Below are 23,739 nucleotides of genomic sequence, written 5' to 3'. Positions count from 1 at the left end.
CAGCCGGCGAGTTCTCGGCGGGTGGGGTATAGAGCTTCTCATAGTAGGCGGCAAATGCTTCGACAATGTCAGGGTCGTCCGTGAGTAGTGTGCCATCCAGTGACTTGATGGCGCGTACATGTCCCCTGATTTGTTGCCGCCTCTCCAGCCAGGCCAGTGTTTTATTTGCTTTGTCGCCACGTTCATAGATTTGACTCCGGACGAGCTGGTGGGCAGTTCGTGCTGTGTCCAGGGCCAGGTTACTGAGGGCATCTTGTGCCGTGGACAGGGCATCCTTTGTCTCTCGGTCGTTGCGCTCCAGGGTCTGTTTTTCACACTCCAGGACATATGCCTCTGCCTCTCTGATCTTCTGGATTTGTCTTTTTTGGTGGGCCGAAACCGCCGAGATAGCTTCTCCCCGAAGGACTGTCTTATACGCCTCCCAGATCGCGATCGGGCAATCTACTGAGCCCACATTGAGGTCAAAAAACTCTGTTGTCTTTTTTTCCAGTTCCTCCGCTATCTCGGGGAGTCGCAGATGGTATGTGTTCAGACGCCAGTTGCGATCCGGACCTGGGCGAGCGCTCTTTAGGGTCAAGAGGAGTGGAGAGTGGTCCGAAACTCCCCTTGCGAGGAACTCAGCCTCCAGGAGTCGGTGGTTTATGCTACTAGGAATGAAGGCATAATCGATCCTGGAGAACGATTTGTGCGCGCCAGAGAAGAATGAGAAACCGGCCTCGTCGCCATGAAGTGAACGCCAAGTGTCCGTCATTCCCAGGGTCTCGGCAAACAAGGCGAGTGGCGTGGAGGCGGGGCGGCCTCCGGGTCTCCTATGAGATCTATCAAGATCGGTGTCCATGACCTCGTTAAAGTCCCCTCCTATCACCCACAGATCGGCCTCTTCCTCCAGGAGGACATGTCGCAGTTCAGACAGTAGTTCCTTCGTGAGCGTGGGAGGGGCATAGATCGCTGCGATGCCCCATTTTTCGCCCCAGACATTGGCAAGTAGCAACACATAGCGGCCTCGGGGGTCAGCTCTGACCTTCCTAACCTGTAGGGGGACGCGTTTGTGGACGAGGATCATCGTGCCCCTGGCGCCTTTCGTAAATCCGGCCTGGTAGGTGTGTGGGTAGTTGGACCTTTTGAAAAAATTGGAGTTTGTACCGATCAGGTGTGTTTCGTTTAAAAGAGCTATGTCCGGCGAGTAGCGATTAAGATATTGGAGCACCAGCCTTCGTTTTATGCTGGAGCCTAGTCCATTAACATTCCAGGATAGTAAGGAAATCTTGTTGGAGGTCATCCTATCTGCGTGGGTGCCGTGGCTCGTCGTCTGGACGGATCAATGGCAGGTGCATAGTGTCAGGGGAGCGCAGGGGCGCTCCCGCAGAGGAGACGCCCGTGGGTCGATCCATGACGACCCGCCAGTCGCTTGGAAAGCAGTAGTGTTAGTAGCCATTTCGCCCGGAGGCCGTGCGCGCCCCCCTCGCCAGTATCCGCCGGTGTCATGCCTTCTCGATCCATAAATCGGATTCCTTATATGTCTAAAACGCCCCCCTCCCTGTACTTCCCCCCCAACTGGGAGCACCTGTCGCCCAAACATCAAACTTCTAACTTATTGAACTTCTTCGGGGTCACCCGGACTGCGATAGCGCTCGCACCGCACTCGGTGTGGCGGCCGCTAAGTGAGCAATCCCACATTGACGTGTTGCAGAATCATCCCCACGTTGCGTAGAGTTTATCCCTTTTCTGTAGGGATTCCAGTCGTGCCGTCGCCTGCATTAGTCAGGGGTCGAGGGGGCGAGGGTCGCTCAGGCCAGGGTTTCTGTATGGACGGGCCCAGTGGTGTACACCTTGTTCCGGGGCCCGAGAGGATTTGAGTTTCAAGCCAGTCCCATGTCTCCTTGGGGTTGTGGAAGAGGTGGGTGGTGCCCTCGTAGTAGACTTTGAGTAGTGCCGGGAAGAACAGGGCGTATTTGATTGATAATGACTGGAGTTTCTTCTTAACCGAGTCGAACGATTGGCGGGCTTTTTGGACTTCCTTGGTGTAATCGGGGTAGAATCCAACCTTATATCCATTGTAGGTGATCGGGCCGGAGGCCCTTGCCATTTGCAGGATCGTATCGCGGTCTCGGTAGTTGAGCAGCCTTGCGATCATTGTTCTGGGTGGGGCTCCAGGGGTAGGTGGGCCAGTGGGTACCCTGTGTGCTCTTTCAATAGAGAAAAATTTGGATAACTTCTTAGGGGCAAAGACGTGGGTCAGCCAGTCCTCAAGGAACAGTTCGGCGCAGGGGCCCTCCTCTTTCTCCGGTATTCCGAGGATCCTCAGGTTGTTGCGCCGCGCTCTCCCCTCGCTGTCCTCAGCGCGGTATTCCAGTTGGGAGACTTTCTGAGCGATTGCAGCGAGGTGTTGTTCCAGGCGATGGACGGTGTCTTCTGTGACAGACACCCTTTGTTCCGCCTCGCCCACCCTGGTGGAGAGGTTGCGTAGATCCTGTCGGATGAGGGAGACCTCTGAGGACAGGCCGCCGATTTTGAGTTCCAGCGACGTTCTCGAGTCCCCAATCGCCTTCATGAGCTCGGAGAGAGAGATAGGGGGATCCTGAGTCTCCTCACTGGCAATATCCTCTTCCGGGGTCTGCGCTCCCTGACGGGGCCCAGTTGTGTAAAAGTCCATCTTACTTTGGAGGGTTTGGCGTTTGGATTTTTCTTTCCCCATGTCGTGGGTGGCTAGCCCAGTGTGGCAACCGGCACGAGTGTAACACGAAGTTGGGCCAGGAGTGACACGAGGGGGCCCTGGTGCGTTCAGGCCTCAAGGAGAGCGGGGTGTGGTTCTCTCGTACCGGCTGGCGGGTGAGGCCGGTGGGGGGGAGCTCACCTCGTGGTTACGATGTCCTGGGGGAGCTGTCTCGCAGGACGACCCTCACATCCGTGCCCCCGTCGCAGATCCGGTGTAGTAAAACCCCGATCCGAGGGAGATGTCTTGCCCCCACAAAGTTCCCAGGGCAGTTATTGCGTGCTACGATCCATGGGAGTCCCAGTCACCGCCAGGGCCTTGTCGCCGGACCAGGATTGTAAGGGGTCGTGTGGAGAACTGGGGGGGGGAGGCGGGGTTGGCGCCTGGGGCACACTCACACCCCTACCTGGCCGTGATCAGGTCTCCGCCGTCGTGGTGTCTTTCGGATGGGGAGCGCGGCACTAGATCTTCTCCGGTGTGCCGCGGCTCAACCCTGGGTGGTCTCGCTGATGGAGGGGGGGGAGACCACCGATGAAAGGCCTGTGGCTGGTCCAGGAGGGGAAGCGACTGGGCGCTTCCCGCGTAGTTCTCCGGTGGCACTAGGGTGATCGCAGCGGAGCTCCTCAGATAGTGCGTCGTTGTCTCGTGGGCGCCTCTCCAGCGCGTAGCACGGCTGCGCCGCGTTGGTGTGTCCCGGGGGGGGAGGGGCGAGGAGCAGCCTCCCCTCACGCCGCTGTTGCGGGCCACGAAAGTTCCGATCCCAGGCAGCCTGGGCCCCGGCGCCGGATCAGGACCACAAAGGGATGCGCGGAAGCGAGGTGGGACCTGGGGCTAGCACACACCCCCGTCCGGTCGCGCCCCGGCCCCCGTCGCCGTGATGCCTTCTGGATGGGGAGCGCAGCACTCGATCGTCCCGGTGTTCCGCCGCTCGACCCTGGGTGATGCTGTCTCGTTGATGGGTGGGGGGGGGAGGGGAGACCGCCTCCAGGCGAGGGGGGTGTCGGAGCGCTTCACGTCCACCCCTCCGGCGGCACTCCGGCGATCACTGCGGAGCTCCCAGGGGAGTGTTGCTTTGGCCTGCCCCGGAGGGGGGAGGGGCGAGGAGCCGTCTCCAGTCGCGCTGCGTGGGCCGCGGCGCGCCCGCCAGCCGGCCGATGGTTTTCCTAGTCGGCGTTGGGGCCCCACAGGTCCGATTTGGCCCAGTAGTGCGTCGACCGTAGCCCAGGTGCATTCACCAACGGTCTTGGGGAGGTATGGTACCTGATATCAAAGAAGAGAGGGTATTTTTAAAGGATAATTGCCGCGGCCGCCGGGAGCCAGAGAGTTTAGCTGGCTCTGGCTTTTTTATAAGGGGCGCGATGGAGACTGCTTTAATGTTCTTGGGCACAGAGCCTTCTTGGAAGGAGGCATTTGCTTTTTTGGTTAGTACTGGCGCAAAGATTTCTTTGTTCTCAAGTAATATTCTGGGGGGGCATTGTGTTCTCAGCACATGAGGTCGGCTTCATTGCTGCTAATACCTTCGTCATCTCTTCCTCCGAGATGGGTAGGAATTGAAAGTTCTCGCCCTCCGACTGCCGATGTTCCCCTTCCAATTTTGTCGTCTCTCTGTCAGAGATTTCCCTGGCTGTTATTATGGTATCTCTAGCATTCTGAATTTTCTGAGCAAAAGCCTTTTGCACCCTCTCGTAATCTTCCTGTCTAGGGGCAAAAAGGGGTGACAAGATCTGTGGCTTCTCGAAGGATTTTAAGATATCGAATAATTTACTGGTGGAATTGGATGCTGAATTGATCTGATTGTTGTAAAAGTTTTTTTTGACTTCCCTAACTTCATGTTTGTAACGTTTATCAGTGGCCTTCCAAAGATCTTTATTTGCCTGTGTGGGATGTTTGAGCCATATGCTCTCCATTCCTCTTTTTTCTTTCTGGAGTTTAGCTAGCTCACTATAGAACCATTTCTTGTGGTTGCTGTTTTTTCTCATACCATTTTCGAGCCTGCTGGTTCCACTAACTCTTGTAACGTGATGGAATATTTAATTAGCAGGGCTTCACAGGTGCCCCCTCCTGAAAGCTCTCTAGAATCTTATTTATGTTCACTGTTCCAATTGTGCGGGCCTAAGGTTCTTAAAGTTACTGTTTTGGACTTTTTCTTGGCTATTATACCCATTTTGCGAGGATGGCTCATTTCTACCTCAAACGTGACCTTAAAATGGTCGGACCAGATGCATGGGAAGTTTTCACCGCCTAGACCTCCAAATTCTTTGCTATTACCCAGTCTAACTGATTCCCCTTGGCTGTCGTGGGTTCCTGATTAATGACCCTAAAGTCAATGCTGTTCAACATTTTTTCTAAGTGAAGGGCATCCTTGTCTATCGGATTCACTCTGTTGAAGTCACCCAAAAGCAGCGTTGCAGTGTTAGGTGACCTCAAGTTATTTAGCTGCGTGGTAAGTTAATTTGTAAAGTCAGAACTCAATGAGGGAGGTCTGTATACCACAATAATGTTAATGGAGTCGTTGGTGGTAGGGGTGAATTTCAGATGAATTATCTCACAGCCTACGAACGTGGTGACCGCTGGAAACAGGTTTATAGGGTCCCTTGCTATCACTGCAACCCCACCACCTACCCCTGTTGCTCTGTTCCTGTTATATATTGTGTACCCATCTGGTACCGCCAAGGCACTTACAGGACCAGTGCGATGTTGGAGCCAGGTCTCGGTCAGACACATAATGTCTAGTTCCTCCTCAATAATTAGATCATGCACGTCTTGAGCGTGTTTGCACAACGATCGAGTTTTCAATAAACCGGCTTTCCCGACCGTCGAATCTTTCCCCTTTATGTTGGGTTTAACCTGTGCTGCTGGGTTACTTGAAGCTAGGTATTTGCTGCTATTTTGTAGTTCTATGATATTGGCCTTCGCTTGAAGGTCTATATGTAGCTGGGTGCTTAGTCTAGATTCCTCCATGGCCTTATGAGCCTTAGCTTGAGCAAGCGCAATGCCGCAATTGACCTGGAGCCTGTCAGACATTGTGTCTGACAAGCTCATCTTACCTCTAAAATGACTTTGCCTCTGAACTGGAAGTCAAAAAGTTAGGGTGCCGGTAAAGGCTGCGGACGGCGAGAACCGGCGAAGACCGGCTTGGCTATGAAGCGCCAGCGATGAATTGCCTGACGTTTCGTTTTATACCAAGCCGGGATTTCTGGTACTTGTGGTTCCTGGCGGTCACCTGTTGAAATGCCACTATCCTTCACGCCTCAAGACTGTACTGCCCAACCGCTTGCAAGTTAAGAAAATCATCAGCTGTCTCAAACCATCCAGATGCCAAGGTGACAAATGTCTGGCCTCTGTCATCAACGACTGCGTCCCAAGTTAACCCCATTTCTCACGGCCATTGTAAATTCATCTTTCGCCACTAGCCCGGTCTCCACTAACTTCAAAGATGTGTCAGTCCTCCCTCTTCTAAAAAAAAAACAAAAAAACTCTGGACCCTAGCATCCCGACAAATTATCAACCTATCACAACTTTCCCTTTCATCTTGAAAATTCTGAACAGAGTAGCCTACGTTGTTAGGGAGAATTCTCTCTTTAGGTTGAATTTCCTAACCTAGTGAGTCCCCCAGCAGCTTTGCTGGATTTCTGGAGTTTGTTTTTTTCCTCCTGCCAAGAGTGAGACTCTTTTTCTCCCACTCTTGGACATGATTTATGGTGTTCCTTTGACTGCTTACGTGCTTTATGGGCTATGGGGTCCTTTACTCCATAGGGTCTCATGTGTTTTTACTATGTGTGTTACACAGCACCCTCCGTGCAGTAACACAGGGTTGTCATAGTGACACCCCACCATAGACTCCATACCCTGGGACTGACTACTGTCTCCCAGGGCATGTAAAGTCACCATTGGCTTTACTAGTCCCAAATTATTAACAGAAACCAGTACAAACCATCATATTGTGGACGTACTGGTCGGGGCAATTCGATTGCCCCGGGGTCTGTTAGTCGAGGGGTCACGTCTCCGTCCCCCCTGATCGAGTTTTGGCTGGTGGCAGCGGAAACTACTTTTTATACTCGACCGCGAATATTTTCCTATGGGATTTTCCAATTGTTCGAGGCTACCAACTTTAATTATTTAATTCTCATAGCCTCGAACATACCGCCGGTTTATTTAATTAATATTAATTCTCCGGTTGGTATTTTTTGCCAAGACTCGATTCTAAAATGGCGTTTGTGTTCTCTTCTGTGACTCCAACCCAAGTCGAGCCCTTTGTTCCACTTTTTGGCGGGCTTCTCCACAGAAGCCTCCAAAAGTGGTGCCACCCTGTCTGGGTACCACAGGGGGTGTGGGAGGGGGTTTAGGCACCCTGGACTGAGTTACCTTGGTAACTCAAGTCACACTCTTGTGTGATTGGCCCAAGTGGTGAGCCGGCCGGCTCACCACTTAGCCTGTTTGATTGACAGCTAGGCTGAGTGAATGGGGGTATGCTGCATAAAAGCAGGGCTTTGGGGACTGGAACTTCAGAAGTCGCCACAGGACCTGAGAATCCGACGAGGGAGAAGCTGAGCCGATCTACCACGACGACACCACCGGTGAAGCCCTGCAGAACCGACTCACTACTTCCCGATGACAGAGAAGATCTCCCAGCTGGAGAGGCTTCTTCCCCTGACTGATGGGCACAACCAGTTTACCTTCTCTTCTTCGCACCCCAGACTGGTTTGTGGTCGAACTGGCCATGCCAAGCACCCCGGCGGCCGGATAGCCACTCACCACTGAACCGCGAATCAACAGACCACTCCTTGTACCTGAGAAACTCTGCGGCTGGTTTCTTCCCTGGCAGTGCAACGGACTCCTGTCTTCATCCACGACGAGATCCTCTCTTCCCCCGGACGAAGCACCGACTTGCATCCGCTGCCAGGAACAACTTCCCCCGCTGGCGTGTTCTCACCACTTTAAGGTATCGTGTCCGCCAGGCCTCCCTTTCTAAAGATTGCTACAAGGTAATAATAACCCCTTAACCTTCTGGACTGGGCTGGCCGCCTTGACCCTCTAACTGGTCCCTTTCTTTGGTCCAACTCCTTTTTGAACCATTACAAGACTTTTTGTCCACTGCAACTGTGTGACCCTGGACACATTTCGTTTCGATCCTCTAAAGCGGATCCAGCCTACTGACTCTGAATTCACGGTTTTACTTTGCCTTCCTCTCTTGTTATGTTCTTGTAAAAGTGTCGGGATCTGTTCAATTTGTTCTCTGCTTTTCTCTCCCTTTTTAAAACGAACTATTAGAGTGTCATCTACGTTAAGCGCTCACCGCTGTCTGAAAATAAGTGGGGCTTTACTTAAGACTTGTCTAATATTCTTTTAAGGGAGTGTATATCTTTTAGTGACTGTGTTCTTGAATTGCTTACTGTTAGTGCCTGTGTGTTTTTCTAGATGTGGTTTTTAAATAAATAATTATATCTCTTTTACACCAAGCCCTGGTCAGTGTTTACTTGTTCTATTGTGGTCTCTTGACCTATTGTGAATACTCTGTATACTGCCTAACTCTTCTTGAGGGAAGTCTGACTGCTCAGCCACAGCTACCAAGTGAATCTGTGTGGTACAGACTGCTACCAAGTGGGTTTACTGCCAAACACCTGTAGTCTTAAATCTTTTGCAGTGGTCCCAGAGGGAACTGCACAGGTTTCTGCCTAACATACGTGCATATCCAAAAACACTTAGAATCCAACAATTTCCTTGGCCTGTGCCAATCTGGTTTCCGTCCAGGCCATGGACGGAATCAGCTCTCCTTGATTTAAAGATACAAATGGACGAATGCATTAACAACGGAAAACTCACCCTCCTCCTCCGCCTCGACCTCTCTGCCGCCTTCGACCTAGTGGACCTCAAAACATTGCGCCTTCACCTGGCCTCAGCAGCAACCTTCTCACCCAAGGCGATAACTTTGAACGAATCATTTCTGTCCAACAGAACCATGAGAGTCTTCTCACCATCAGCCTCAGCAGACCCGGCATCAGTCACCTGCACAGTCCCGCCAAGGCTCCTGCGTCTCTCCCACGCTGTACAATATTTTTACTAGGCCCCTTTTCGACCGCCTCGACTCCATTAGTATCTTCTACACCAATTATGCAGACGATACCCAAATCCTCATTCCCATCACTGGCAACTATGACGACGACTCCAGTGCTGTGAATTCTGTCTACCAAAGCATCCAGACTTGGATGGCCATGCACGCTCTGTGCCTTAATGCCGATTAAACAGAGCTCCTGCACATTGGATCTCACAACCGACTAAACAAACTTGACAAATCATACGCTTCCTTCACGATAGATGGAAACTCCATTCCAATCTCTAAAGCAGTAAAAACTTTGGGAGTATAGCTGGATTCATCCCTTACATTAACAAAGCAGGTCAATGCAATAGCCTCTTACTCCGAGTATACCACAAAATTAATCAATGTCAGCAGACGCTTCCTGTCCACTGGCTGCTGCCTTACCCTAGCCAGAGCCCTTGACTACTGCAGTGCCCTCTTTGGCGGAACCTCCACCAGTAACAAAGAAACTCAACTTAGGGCAGTGTTTAATATCCAGAAAAAAGATCATATCTCTGCCGCCAGAAGGAATGCCCACTGGCTCCCTATCTGTGAGACAATCCACTTCAATAGTCTCACCATCACACATAAATGCTTAGGCAATACTGCCCCTATACACCTCACCAAGACATTTAAGAAAACTCAAGCGAATAGACCAACTAGAATCTAACATGCTCCCAACACCCAAATTCAAACTACAACAATCAGGAGGACACAGCTTTCTGCTAGTAGCAGCTAAACACTGGAATGCCCTACCTACCTAACACCCAATTTAGAGCAGAAACCTCCTAAGGATCCTTTCTGAAAAAAAAACTTTAACCCAGCTGTTCTCACTAGACAATTAACTACCAGTATGTTCCCCCACAGAGTACAGCACTGGGATATAGCAACTTGATTGTTTTCTACCTTTGTAACTGAACTGTATACCTCGCCTTTGACTTGCAATGTAATGCTTCTTTCTTGTCTACTGTAACCCAGGCATTGTCTGTAACAGCGCCCTGATCCCTACGGATTTGGCGCTATACAAATAAATAAAGGTTAGCCTCTTTACTCTCAGTCGCCCTGTTCCTCTGCCCAAGGGCTGGAGGGGGTAGGGGGGAGAGAGAGTTGGGAGTTCAGAGAATTGTATAAAATAGGATGAGATATGGGAACGGGAAAGGGGGGAATGCTGCGTCTCACCATCAGTTGTCCCATCCCCACACCCCGAAGACCCGTCACCCAGGTGATCCTCCCATACTGGTTCACCCCCCAGGTTTTGGATCCAAAGGTGATCGGCGTGCCCTGGCCACCTGAGAGAGAGATATCCCTGGGGACTAGCAAGTGAGACACCCTTTGGTTTCTCACAGAAGCCAGAGGAATATAAATATTATACATAAAGCCAAGAGGCCAACAAAGAGAGGGATCATGGTTGCACGACCTGTGATAAATGGACTGTGTGGTCTGACAACTGCACCTAGACCAATGACCCCCGAACTGCGAAAACCAAAAGACATTGTTGAATGAATCAAGAAGCGGCATTGCCAGTGAATGCATGAGGCAATACAGGAATATGGATAAGCTGACCTTGAGTTGTGTTAAAGCTTTTGTTTGAAAGACTGACATAAGTATAACTGGCAGAGCTGAAGTCTTGGGGAAGAGAGCATTGAGACGTGAGGCATTACACCTGTTGTTGTGAGAGCGATGCCTCAAGACCATTTTTTTCCTTTTTACTGTGCTGCTTGGAACTTTGGAAAGGGAATCCCAAGGATCGTGTGGAACTGTATTACCTTGAATGGGAGAGAGGTAATTTTGAGTCTTTTGTGGAACTTTTTTGAACTTGGGGAAGGGAAGCATAAAAGGAAGCGGAGAGCTGTAAAAAAGCTCAGAACTTTATGTTGATCACCATTTCTTTGATTATTGACATACCTCCACGTTATTTAGCCTAAGTTGTGAGGGCAAGCTTAGGTTTTGGACACAGACAGACTTTTAAATTCAACTCTTTGACTCACTCTTTCCTTAGTTTCGTTCAGTTAGGGAAATCCCACCTTAGCATAGGGCAAGTTAGACCTTCTACCATCCTGACGTTCACTTTAATAAATCAGTTTGTTTTGAACTTTGAATATGTTGTCTGTGTCTTGCTTCATGATTCGGTTCCGTTTCTGACGTTGAGCCTAACAAGTGACGTGCTTCACTAGGACACGATATGATATGATATATTTAATTCATATCGCACTCATACACAAGTATTTCAGAGCACGACAAGGCAAGGGAGGGGAACAGGGAGAACAATGCAACGATCTTAGTAGGCCCAGTGACATTGAGAATGCGCAAGTGCATGGGAAAAGAAAAGGGGAAAAGTGCATGGAAGTGTCGATGCAGTGTCAAGCTGGTTTATATACAGTGCAACAGTTTGGCTGGTTGGAGGAACACAGACTCCAGCACCAGAGCCTTCCCTATTATTCAGGATGTGGAGAACATGGAGCGACTGGTTCCGTGCGGGAGAACAGGGAACTTTGGCTGGTCTGGCCCTCCGGTTACTGTGAGGCCTTCGTGAAGGACTTGAGGACAGGATACTCCAGTTCAGGGTCTCCTCTTCTGGCACAGAAGATCCTTTGCAGAATGGTTGGTCTTGGTCCACAGCAATTCTCACTCCTGATGTTCCCTGAGAGTGGTTAGTGTACAGATCTTCATTCTTTCTTGGACGTCTCCTTCTTACACCCGGCGAGGGCTTTGGACAGTGCAAGGGACAAGGCTAGCCATAGAGTTAGCCGCCTTGATGGTGTTAGCGACAGTCGAAATTAATTGTTTACCAAAGGCATCCAGCTGTTTACCTTTCTTGTCTGGCTGTCCCATGCAAGGAGAAGAAGGGTTGGCTTATGGATTCCGTGCCGTGGCTCAGACGACAGAGTCCGGGCTGGGTACGGAAACATTTAGGGGCGGAATCCAGAGCTGTGCACTTCTTCTCAAAGCAGTCTTTCTTGAGTGGTGCACTAAAAGGATTTCTTATCACCAGAATTCCCCACAAGAAGGTAACAGGAATAAGAGTAAGTCTGGGAGGGAGCCCGGAAAGTTTGATACGGCGTTGAGAAGCAGAAGAAGAAGAACAAATAGTAAAGCATGTTGTGAAGCATTTCCCTGTCCAGTTCCACAAGAATGTGGTACTGGAGAATCGAGGAGGACTCGGGGAGCCTGTTTATCATCCTAGTGGGGGAAAGTTAAACGTAAAGAAAGTAGAAAAAGCAGAGAGCGGAAGAAACCTTTGGAGGGAAGTACAAAATTTGTTATATAAATTGAAAATAAGATAGCCTTGAAGAGGCTTCCAAAGAAATGGGGAACACACTAGGAAAAGGGAATCATTCTCCTAGCCCTTACTGGAACTTTGTTTCTTTTGTGGTGAACCTGAGAACCTCTCCTTTGTTTGTGAACCTTGGAACATTGGCTGAGCTCAAGAACACCACACCTTTAGAGACCCCAAACATAGGGTAAGAGAGTCATTCTCCTGGGTGTTAGAAATAACTCTTTTTCTTATATTAGGATTTGTGTTTAAGTGGGAGGGATTGAATAGGAGTTGGGAAGAGCAAAGGCAAACTTTTGATTTGGACTACACAGACTTCCTGAGTTTTTAGTTTGTTTGAGGTAGTGAACCTGCCTCTAGTTAGGGATAGATGCATTTGTTCATTCTATAAATTAAACTGTATAACAACCACAATGCCACCGGTTGGCCAGACTCCTCCTTCCATTCCACCATAGTAGGGACAAAGGATCCTGGAGGCTACATAGACCTGTAGAGGAACATGAGTCCGAAGGCTTGGAGCAGCCGGATGAGTGTTGTGTAACCTGAATACAAATAATTGGCCAGTAAATTAAAAAGTTCTATTAACAAAAACAATTATAAAGCCTACACTTCCAATCAAGTTCTACAACTAATTATCCTACGAATGTGAAACCTTTGCCATACTCACTAAGGGGAGGGAGACAGTACTTTTTTGTGAGTTTTCGGTGCTTAACTCCTTACTGCTTTTACCAACAGAATTCCAAGTTACCCTGTGGAACCTTTTTCCATCTCAACATGATTCCCACAGTTCCCTCCATTTTCAGCCATGAAGACTACCCTCTCAGAACCTCTTCCTATGCTCCTCTCATAAGGACAGTTTTTCCAACACAGATTAAATCTCTGATGTCTTTGACCCGCCAAATCAGGAGAATGCTAATTCTCACCACCTCTTAGAACTTTGTCTCTTTCAATACCATTTAAGACCTGTAACTGAAGATCTGGTCATACTGGGGTCTGCTTCTCCAGTTCCTTCTGCGTGTCAACTACACTTCAGCACAGCTGGAAAAAAAAGAGAAACATCTGCACTCTTACCTCCCCAAAGCAATTATCAAAAATGTTGGATCCCTGCTGTAGATGTAAAGCATGAACACAAGACAAGACGTAGACACACATGACTGGCAATTTGGAATGTTGACCCTTCGAAAGTACATACATCAATGCTGTACAGGGCACTGCTAAGTGTTTTGGCAGTGCCCAGTATTTAAAATAAAAAATACATTTCATAAATGATATCTTTAGTTAACACTGTGCATGGAGACAAATGTTCTTACAGCGTAATAAGGGAACAAAAAACGAGATTAAATAAACTGATTCAACTGCACCTTTAAGGCTGATGGGATGAAAGTAGGTCTGAGAATATTGATCAGACATGCTGCCGACTTTGTGTTCATCAACTGATTTATCAACCAACTCCACTGTAAAATAAAGACACAGATTTTGCTTTAACAGAATGTACCACTACAATATAACAATTTACAACATCAGGTTCTTGCAACAGCAATAACAGCAATTCATGATTAAAATCTACTGTGAGAATATAATGCACATTTTTTTTTAAATTCTTTTAATGACATTTTTCCAAAACATAAACAACTCCAACATTTGCCCCCCCCCACCATACTACCACTCACCAATGTTCCTCGTTAGGTTTTGGTTTGTTCTGTCCCCAAAAGATCAATGTAGGTCCAAAAGCCTGAGGCGTTGCAGTCGCCATCCAATCCTATAGTCGTCCCTGAGAAAGGCCAGCATTTCCCCCCCACTCACTTGCAAAAGTCTGCAATGCATTGTTCATGACATATGTTTTCCATTCCATAGCGACTATTTCCCATATTTTGCGCAGCCATTCCTGAAACGTTGGTATAGTGGAGCTTTTCCAATTCTGGGCAATCATTGTAATTCCTGCAATTGTGAGCATCACCTGCGCTCTTTCTCGAGCTCTCGGTTCCCTTGCCGTATCGTCGTGTGTAAGGCCCAGCAGAGTCCATTCCGGGGGTCTACTTTTCCCTGGTCCATATGCCTGCTCTTGCGCTTGCCGAATTTCGTCCCAAAAGACCTCTATTTTTGGGCATCTCCACCAGATATGTTCCGCCATGCCCTCCGCCCCACACCCTCGCCAGCAGTCACCCGATGTCCCTGGGTATATTCTATGTAGGCGGGCTGGGGTGTAGTGCCATCCGTAAATTATTTTGTACCATGCTTCCTGCGTTTTAGATGCTCTTGCTACTTTCAGGATTTTCCTCCATAATTTCTCCCATTCCCTCTTCTCTAAGTCCCTTCCCAGAATTCGTTCCCATTTGCCCATTAGCCCAACTTTGCCTAGGGGTGGCCTCGTCTAGTATTTTATACAACTGTGAGATCAACCCTTTGGAGCCATCGTTGATCATTAGAATATTTTCGAACGTGGTTGGTCCTCTGGTAGCCGTATCTTTGTTTTCTGGGTGCAAAAGCAAGTGGTGCAGTTGGCAGTACCACTGCCTCTCCCCCACCCCCAGAGCAAAACCCCTTTTATAGTCCGTGAAGGAGACAATTTCTTTCCCGATAAACATGTCCTGCATCCTCCTGCACCCCCTGTCCTGCCACTTCCTGAAAGCTCCCCTCTACAGCCCTGGTGTAAAGTCCCCATTGTTTAATATTGGTGTGAATGGGGATGGGAAAGTGGTGATGCTTCTTAACTGTACCAGCCTGTGCCAAGTATCCGCCATCAGTTTGGTAATGGAACCCTTGTACATATGTTTCGGTCGATATTGTTTAGGGAACCATAGGACCTCTCCTAAATCATGCTTTGTTACTGCCCTGTCCATTTTCACCCAGTGTTTTTCTTCCCCTTCTTGGAGCCACTCTCTAATTACTCTCAATTGGGTTGCCTCATAGTATTGTCTGAAGTTGGGGAGGGCTAGCCCTCCCTCTCTCCTCGGGGCTGTAAATTGTTGCCGACTCACCCTCGCCCTCTTTCCCTCCCATATAAATTAATTTGTTATAGTTCAGAGTTCCTTAAAAAAGCTCTCCGGGACTGCCTGGGGGATAGCTTGGAATAAGTAAAGCAGACGTGGCAGTATGGCCATTTTTATAGCCGCCATTCTCCCGAACGAGGAGATGCAGAGATTTCACCACCTAAGGAGGTCCTTCTTAATATCTCTCACTAGAGGAGGGTAGTTTGCCGCGTACTACCCTGGGAGCGTTGGTGTTCTCTTCACTCCCAAGTAAACAATTCCCCCCGAGCGCCAGGCAAATGGCGAGGTCCTTTTGAGGTCCTTCCTCTCCTCTTTCCCCTAAGGTTAAGTCCAATAGCTCGGATTTGCCCATGTTAATGCGCAGCCCCGATGCTTCCCCAAAGTTCTCAAGCAGTATTCTACTAGATTTACTTGATTTAGATGGGTTGGTGAGGGTAAGCATATCGTCAGCGAAAGCTGCCACCTTGTGCTGTCTTCCTCCAAACGGAATTCCCTGAATTCCCTCTGTCTCACGGATAGCTTGGAGTAATGGTTCTAAGTATATTGCGTACAATAAGGGTGACATGGGTCAGCCCTGCTTTGTACCCCTTTGTAATTGAAACAGGTGGGATGCCACTCCATTAACTTCCAACCTTGCCTGTGGCCCTTCATAGTTAGCCTTGACCATTTGCAAATAGGCACCCTCGAGCCCCATCTCTTCCATGACCGTAAAAAGAAACGACCACTCCACCCGGTCGAACGCTTTTTCAGCGTCTAATGAGAGAAGGGCGGTGGGAGTGTTTGTTTTCTTCACATTTTCCAGCAGATGCGCTAACCTCCTTATGTTATCTGCCGTTTGCCTGACTTTGATAAATCCTGCCTGATCCTGATGTATCAGGTCCGGGAGAAGCCCCTTTAGTCTATTAGCTAAGATTTTTGTCTACATTTTAGCATCAACATTAATAAGCGCTATTGATACTGTGGGATCAAGTGCTACGGGAGGAGATAGGAGGCAAGATCCGGGATTTCTTTGACAGGAATAATGGCCTGGACACAAGTCAGACCATAAGGTGGAATGCCTTCAAGGCGACTTTGAGGGGGGAACTCATTGCCATTAAGGCAGAGAGAAATAGGCTGCTGAGAGGCTTAGAAACCCAATTGGAAAAGGAGGCTGAGGCCGCTAGGGCGAGGGTGCGGGAGACCCCTACTAGGAAGGTATATAGGGAGTATAGGCTGGCGGAGGGTCAGTAGGGGATCCTGAGGACCAAGAAGGCGGAAGAGGCAATGCTCAGAGTGAGGCAAAAGTTCTACGCAAAGACCAATAAGGCAGATTCACTCCTAGCACGCCTCCTGAGGGGACAAAGGGACCAGGAGGTTATAAAGGCCATTGGGGATGTTGGGGGTAGGAGGCTAACCCGGGTAGAAGAGATAAAGGGGAGATTAGTGGAATTTTATTAAACGCTGTACTCCTCACAATGCCCACATCCGATGCCGCAGTCAGAGTTTCTTGGGAAACTGCCCCTCCCGCGATTGTCCAGAGAGGAAAGTGAAGAGCTAGGCCGGCCAATTACAGAAGATGAAGTTAGGGCTCCCATAGTGTCACTCCCCAATAACAAGGCCCCAGGGCCAGATGGCTTCCCGGCCTCCTTTTATAAGGCATACTCACATCTTCTGGTACCTCATCTAACAACTTTATTCAAAACGTTCGGCGCAGTGGGCGGAATTACCCCAATGATGGAAGAGGCCAAAATAACCCTTATCCATAAAGCGGGGAAGGACCCGGAAGAATGCACCTCCTATCTTCCTATAGCCCTTATTAATACAGAGGCAAAAATCTTTACCAAAATATTGGCGAAACGCCTGGAAAAACATCTTCCCACGCTGGTCCATCAAGACCAGTCGGGTTTTGTCTTGGGAAGGCAAACCGCTGATAATATTAGGAGGGTGGCCCATCTGGTGAAGTCCCGTAAAACGACCACTCCGGCAATCCTCTTGGCGCTCGACGCTGAGAAAGCATTTGATCGGGTGGAGGGATCAGTCTTATTCCAGGTGATGGAGAGAATGGGCCTGGGGGCGGGGTTTTTAAACATGGTCACTGCCAACTATAAGAATCCTGTGTCACGCATCTTGGTAAACGGGGAAATGTCTCAGCCATTCAGACTGACGCGTGGGACGGAACACGTCCTCTCCCCGTTGCTTTACGCAATATACTTGGAACCACTTCTCTTAGCAATACGAGAGGAGGAAGGCATTCGGGGAATACCATTCGGAGGGGCCCAGCATAAGGTGGCGGCCTTCGCCGATGACATGTTGCTTACGCTAACGAATCCGAAGGATTCCATTAAGGCATGTATAGCACTACTGACCAAATTTGGGGAAATCTCTGGTCTGCAAATCAACTTCCAAAAATCAGAATGAATGAATCTATACTTAGGAGCGCTCGAAGCGAGGGAGATGAGGGCAATCTCCCCGTTTAAATTGAGTCCAAATGGGTTGCGATATTTGGGGGTCAGGATAACTCCCTCACTAGCGGGCTGGTATGGGGCGAACTACGAGCCTATGCTACTCGCGGTCAAAAAAGACCTATGAAAATGGGGTGACCTAAAGATATCCTGGTTGGGGAAGGGGGCAGTTATCAAAATGGTGGTTCTCCCCCGGGTGCTCTATTTGTTCCAGGCAATTCCCCTGCCGGTTCCAGAAAGGTTCTTTAAGGCATTAGACCGGGCAATCAAGGAATTTGTCTGGGAGGGTAAGAGACCCCGCTTGTCCAATCGATAATTAATGGCGTCAAGGGGGGAGGGGAGCCTGGGTTTCCCTGACTTCCGCCGCTACCATGAGGCCGCACAGCTTCGGGTGATCAGGGAGTGGTTTTCGGTGGACTATCTTAAGCACTGGGTCAAAATGGATAGAGCTGTAGCCCGGCACCATTTGCGGGAAGTTCTCTGGCTCCCACGCAGGCTGAGACCATCCCATCTATATTTAAGTGCAATCACAAAGGGAGTTGCGGCCTGTTGGGATAGGGCGGTGGAGAAGCAGGCGATTACGACCTTCCCTTCGCCTTTCACGCCAATCTTCAACAATGGGGACGTCACACCAGGGCTGGAGAAGGGAGCTTTTGCTAAATGGGAGGGGGGGGACTGCAGAACCCTGAGAGACATGTTTAGCGGTGCACAGGTAATTACGTTTGAGGATTGTAAGCAGAGATTTGGGGTAGGGAGCAGGAGAGGCACCGATATTTTCAGATCAGACACTGGGTAATGTCGGCGGAGGTGCATGAAGCTGCGACCCGAGAACTAACTCCATTTGAACGGTTTCTGACAACGTATGAGGGGTCCAGAGGGCTCATTTCTGACTTATATAGGCTATTAGGATGTGCCGGCTCGCAACGCAGCTGAGCCTATATGAGGAGGTGGGAACAGGTTCCGGGAGTCACAATGGAACAAGAGGACTGGGAAAGGTTATGGAAGCTGATTCCTAAGGTGGCAAAGGCGGTCCAACTACAGGAGGCCTGGTACAAGTATATATTTGGCTGGCATTACACTCCCGCCCGCCTACACGCAATGTACCTGATAACTTCGGGGAAGTGCTGGAGGGGTTGTGGGGAAGAGGGCTCCGCTCCCCACATATGGTGGGATTGCCCCATAATCCGCCCTTTTTGGGATGACATTGCACAAGCTCTTACCCAGGCACTGGGCGAGGGAGCCGGTCAGGATCCCTGAGAGATGCTGCTGGGTAAAGGAGGGCAAGGGGAACCTGGGGAGAAGCGGGGTCGCTCTAATGCGAGAGTGGTATTCATCTTAGCGGCGATGGCCCTTATTGCACAGAGGTGGAAGTCCCCTGCGATTCCGTCAGAGCAAGACTGGCTGAGGAAGATGTGGGATTTGGTTTCGGTGGAACGGGCAACCTATGCTGTCAATAATAAGTTGGAGAACTTCTCCGCGGACTGGGGAGAGACATTGGTTTATCTTAAAGGGGAGTTCAGAGAACAGTGGTGCCCCCAAAGACTCAAGCTGTTGGACATCTACGGGTAAAAGAGGAAAGGAGCACGTTGAGACGAGAAGGATCATTGACGTTGTGGCAAGGGGTGGGGTTATTCTTGGGGGTTGGGGAGGTTTAGTTTGTTCCTTGTTGGGTTGTACTCTTTTCTGTGTGTATTATGAATAAATCAATAAAAAGAAGTTTAAAAAAAATAAAAAAATAAAAATAAGCGCTATTGGTCTGTAGGACGATCTTTCCAGGGAGTTTTTACCTGCTTTCAAAATCAGGGATATTTTAGCTTCCTTCATGGAAGGGGCTATTTGGCCTCTATCTTTGAAGGTGTTAAAGAGGTGGGTTAATTGCGGCACCAGCTGCCCGGCAAACATTTTGTAAAATGCAGCCGAGTAGCTGTGGGGGCCTGTGGCTTGGTTTAAGATATCCTGAGCCTATCTGCTTATAACAGGCAGTTTCATCCTTTACAGGAATTCCTCCTGGACTCGTGCTTGGGGGTTCTGTGACCTACAATGATTCAAAGTATGTAGTCATGGTTTCTTGAATATCTTCTAATTGGGTGACCCTGTCGCCTGTCTCAGTTTTCAGGGCCGTAATTGTGTTCCTCGACTCCACCCCCCAAAGGGGGCGCGCCAGCAGGGTATCAGCCTTGTTGGCTTTGGCGTAATATTTGTGTCTTACGGATAGTAAGGCCCACTCTGCTTTTTTGGTCCGTAGTAACCCCAATTGGCCCACCGACCTTGTATTTTCCCTATGATTGATTCTGTTGGGTGCTACTATTACTATTTTCCTTGCCCCCTCGACCTCTGCCTCCAAGTGGGCCTCCAGGGCCAGCAACTGTTTATGTCTTTGTGCTTTGGCTGCTATGATTTCTCCCCACATTGTAGCTTTGAATGCGTCCCATCTTGTGTCTTCCTCCGTTTCCCCCATTTTATTATTTTCAAAGTATTCTCTTATCCTACCCTCTATCTCTTTCATAATGGCGAGATCCCTCATCAAGTGCTCTGGGTATTTCCAGCCCCAGACCCCCCTCTTCTGGTTTCCCAGTTCAAGTTGCATTGAGATTATCTTGCGATCTGCTATTCCCATGGGGCCCACCTCTATTTCCTTGACCCTACCCACCAGATTCGCTGAGTCCCAGATATAGTACATTCTTGACTGCGTCCCATTAACCTCCGAGAGGAAGGTATATCCCTCCTCGCTCCCTTTTGTTTCCCTCCATACGTCCCTTAGGCCCATAGCGGACATGTTTTCCCTCAGTTCTGTTGAGGCCACTGCCCCCCCCCTTGTCTTTATTCCCTGACCTGTCCCTTGCAATGTTAAGGTCGCCCATTAAAATTATTTGGCCCTTTGAATGCTTTTCAACTTTCCCCAGGATATCCCTTAGGAAAGCCTCCTGCCCGGAGTTGGGTGCATAGATAACTACTATTGTATATGTTCCATCACCAACTTTACCTCTCCTTATTAAGTATCTGCCTCCTTTGTCCCTTATCGTCTCTTCCACCCTGAAATTGACTGTACTTCTGATAGCCAAGGCCACCCCTCCCGATTTCGTTACCCCTGATGCATGGAGTATTTGGTCGAATCCCCTTAACTTGAGTCGTTGCTGATCTCTGGAGTAGGTGCGTCTCTTGGAGACCCAGGAAGTCTTGTCTAGTTCTTTTCGTGAAGAGCTCGAGCTTCTTTCTCTTTTATGGGGAATTGAGACCCCTAACATTATGCGTAACCCATTTGAATGGCGAGTACTCATGTTCTCCCGCTCCGTGGTTCCCCCTGACTCCTTCCCTCATTCCGTTCTCTCGAATTCCTGCCCTGGTTTTCCCTTTCCTTACTCGAAACATTCACTGAGTGGCGATTTCCCGACCCCCCTCATCCCTTACCCCCTCCCCTTTCCCATCCCTCTGAAGTCCTCTTCCCCAGGTCTTCCCACCACCCCCCCTATCAGGCTTCAACGCCCTTGTCGATCCCATGGTGTTTGCTCCTCACTCCTCCTCCCCTCTTTGTCAACCTTTCTGTCCACCACCCCTTATTGTATGTTCTCACTCCGTGTTAATCCCCGTCGGTCTCGGCCCCATTTGCCGCAGCTGGCTCCCTCTCCCTTCCCCTTCCCCTTCCCCTTCCGAAGGATCCTCGTGGGGCGGGTCTTCTCCTTTTCCCTTCTCCCACAACTGACCATTGCCATGGCCTGGGCCTCGGTCCGTTCCCTGCATCTTTCCTTTCCTTGGACTGGCCATCCCTTGATCCTGGTCCAGTTCGATGTGTAGGATGTCTGCCCCTTCTTGCAGTGTGGTAATCTGCCTCTGTGAACCTGCCCATTCGAATAATAGCCCGAAAGGAAATCTCCACTTATACTTGATCCCCTGCTCCTGAAGTTTCGGCCAGTATTGGGCCCATCTGTCGCCGTTTGAGTACGGTGCTGCTGGCAAGGTCTTGATATAGCTCGATTCGCTGGCCCTTGTATGTTATTGGCTCCCTTTGTCTAGCTGCTCTGAGAACTGCCTCCTTTTGTGCATACCTCGTAATGGCCGCCAAAACACGTCTCTCGGTCTAGCGTTCTGGTTCTTGTTGAGGCAGCCCACTCTGTGGTCTCTGTCCAGCTCAATCTTGTCCTGTGTGACCTCCCCCAGCAAGTCTGCGTATATCTCCTGGATTGTCTCCTTTCGGTCACTATCCTACACTGCCTCCAGCAGAAACTTTAGCCTAATGTTGATCCATCTAGGCCTATTTTCGAAGTCTTCCATTCTGATCTCTAGATTTCGTGTTGCCGTGTCCAATCTGTCAATTGCTTCGCTGTTCTCCATTGTCTCTTTACTCACTTCCTGTAGACCTTTTTTCACAAGGTCAGTTGTCTCTCGCAACTGACCTATTTCATGCTTTATTTCGTTCAGCGCCCGATTTAAGTCCGACGATATCAGATGAAATTGATCTTGGAATGTCCTTGTTAGTGTGGTTTGCAGGGAGAACATCTCCCCATGTAGGTCTTGCAATGAAATTTGTGAGGCCGTATTGGGTTCTGTGAAAGCCCGCTCTTGTTTGGTCTGTTCTTGTTTTTGGCGCCCATGTTCATAAGATCCTGTTAAAGAAGGGTTGATTATTCGTCGTTACTTCTATGGCGGAGCCACTGTCTGCGTGCCTCCTTAGCCCTTCCTCCAATCTCTTCAGGGTGGTTCCCCTCGTCTTGTCCGTTAATTCGGCGGCCTTGGCCCTTTCCGGCATGGCTGCTCTGTTCTGCTGATAGCCTATATTCTTTGAGCGTGTATCCCTCCTATTGGCGAATCCTTACGGTGGCAGGGAATGTCTCTGATTCTTCCTTTCGTTTTATATCAAGGCCTCTTTTGAGGCGGTGGATTCGCTGTCCTGAGTTGCTGTTTGTGGGATCAGGAGGGGGCTAGGGGGCCCGCTCTTGGTGAAGGGGCCCACTTCGCCTGACCCGGTCTATGCGCAGCTTCGCCTCAAATCCTCCCCGGCACTGCTTTGGAGGGGGCATCTTCCGTATTACTGCCTTTCTGTTTCAGGGTGGGGTGGCCCGACTGTAGTCTATGGGGGTCCGTGTTCCCCCTCTGTCGTCCTATTTCTTTTGGGGGTCTCCCCTTGTTCGGGTCTCAAATTTTGGCGGCCGTGTTCAGAAGACCCTGCTGATGGAGGGTTGATTATTCATCTTTACTTCTGTGGCAGAGCCTCTGTCTGCGTGCTTCCTTGGCCCTTTCTCCACTCTCTTCAGAGTGGGTCCCCTTGTCTTGTCCGTTAATTTGGTGACCTTGTCCCTTTTTTTTCCGTCGTGGCTGCTCTGTTCCGCTGATAGATTATATTCTTTAAGCGTGTATTCCCCCTATTGATGGATTCTTGTGTGGGCAGGAAGTACCTCCGATTCTTCCTTTCGCTTTATAACAAGGCTTCTTTTGAGCCAATGGGTTCTCCGTCCTGAGTTGGTGTCTGTGGGATCTGGGGTGGAGGTGGGAGGCCCGCTCCTGGAGAAGGGGCCCACTTCGCCTGCCACGGTCTATGCTCGGCTTCACCTCCTGTTCTCCTTGGCGCGGCGTGGGAGGCAGCCTCTTCCGCAGTGCGGTCTTTCTGTTTTGGGAGGGGGTGGTCTGACTGGAGTTTGCGGGTGTCCGTGGTCCTACGCTTTCAGCCTTTTTCTTTTGATGGTCCCCCCCGTCTGGGTCTCAACTTTTAGCGGGGTAGCCCTGGCTCTGGGTAGCCTTTGGGGCACGGATCCCGGGCGTTCCTCCTCCACCGCTGTACCCCCTTCTCACCTCGGGTCCCTTGCTGTCAGCCGCATCTCTATGCTTGTCCGCCTTCCTGGGCCGATGTTGTTCCGGGGTATGGAGGAGGTCCGTGACCGCGGCAAGCCCCTGTCCCTCCGTTTCCACCTCCACGTGTCTTTCCGGATCCATGCGCTCAGGCCCCCGATGGGGTATGCCCCGTTGTGTCGGAGCGGGCCGCGACTCTGCTAGACTGCCGACCTCTGTGCCTCCCCTATTTTGCTTCCTGGGGTTTGTCGGGCTGATCAGTTCTTCAGTCCGCGCCCACTGGAGACTTGCTCCCGGGATGCCGCCCGCTGCATGTGCGCCGCCCCCACTCCTCTCCCGACGTCCACTCGCTGATTCTCCGGGCTCCGCTCACTGCTCCCGAGTGTCTAGCAGTTCGAGCTCCGCTCACCGCTCTTGGGCGTCTAGCAGTTCGGTCTCTCGATCGGGCGTACATTCCTCTATTT

At 50.0% G+C, this 23,739-nt stretch overlaps 1 protein-coding gene across 2 annotated transcripts in view; it reads right to left on the bottom strand.

Annotated features, from left to right (window-relative positions):
* Window positions 1–23,739, bottom strand: part of ELP2 (elongator acetyltransferase complex subunit 2) — a 1,316,635-nt gene that overhangs the window by 333,488 nt on the left and 959,408 nt on the right. For both annotated transcript variants that reach the window (XM_069620606.1, XM_069620607.1), the window contains exon 15: window positions 13,425–13,517. In XM_069620606.1, the coding sequence (XP_069476707.1) occupies window positions 13,425–13,517 (93 nt within the window). The remainder of the gene's footprint in view (window positions 1–13,424; window positions 13,518–23,739) is intronic.

This window comes from Ambystoma mexicanum, chromosome 5q, assembly GCF_040938575.1.
Source record: "Ambystoma mexicanum isolate Mex_15411 chromosome 5q, UKY_AmexF1_1, whole genome shotgun sequence".
In the NCBI taxonomy this organism is placed as follows: domain Eukaryota; kingdom Metazoa; phylum Chordata; class Amphibia; order Caudata; family Ambystomatidae; genus Ambystoma; species Ambystoma mexicanum.
The sequence above is the reverse complement of the archived record's forward strand: the minus strand, read 5'-3'. Positions and strand labels throughout refer to the sequence as shown.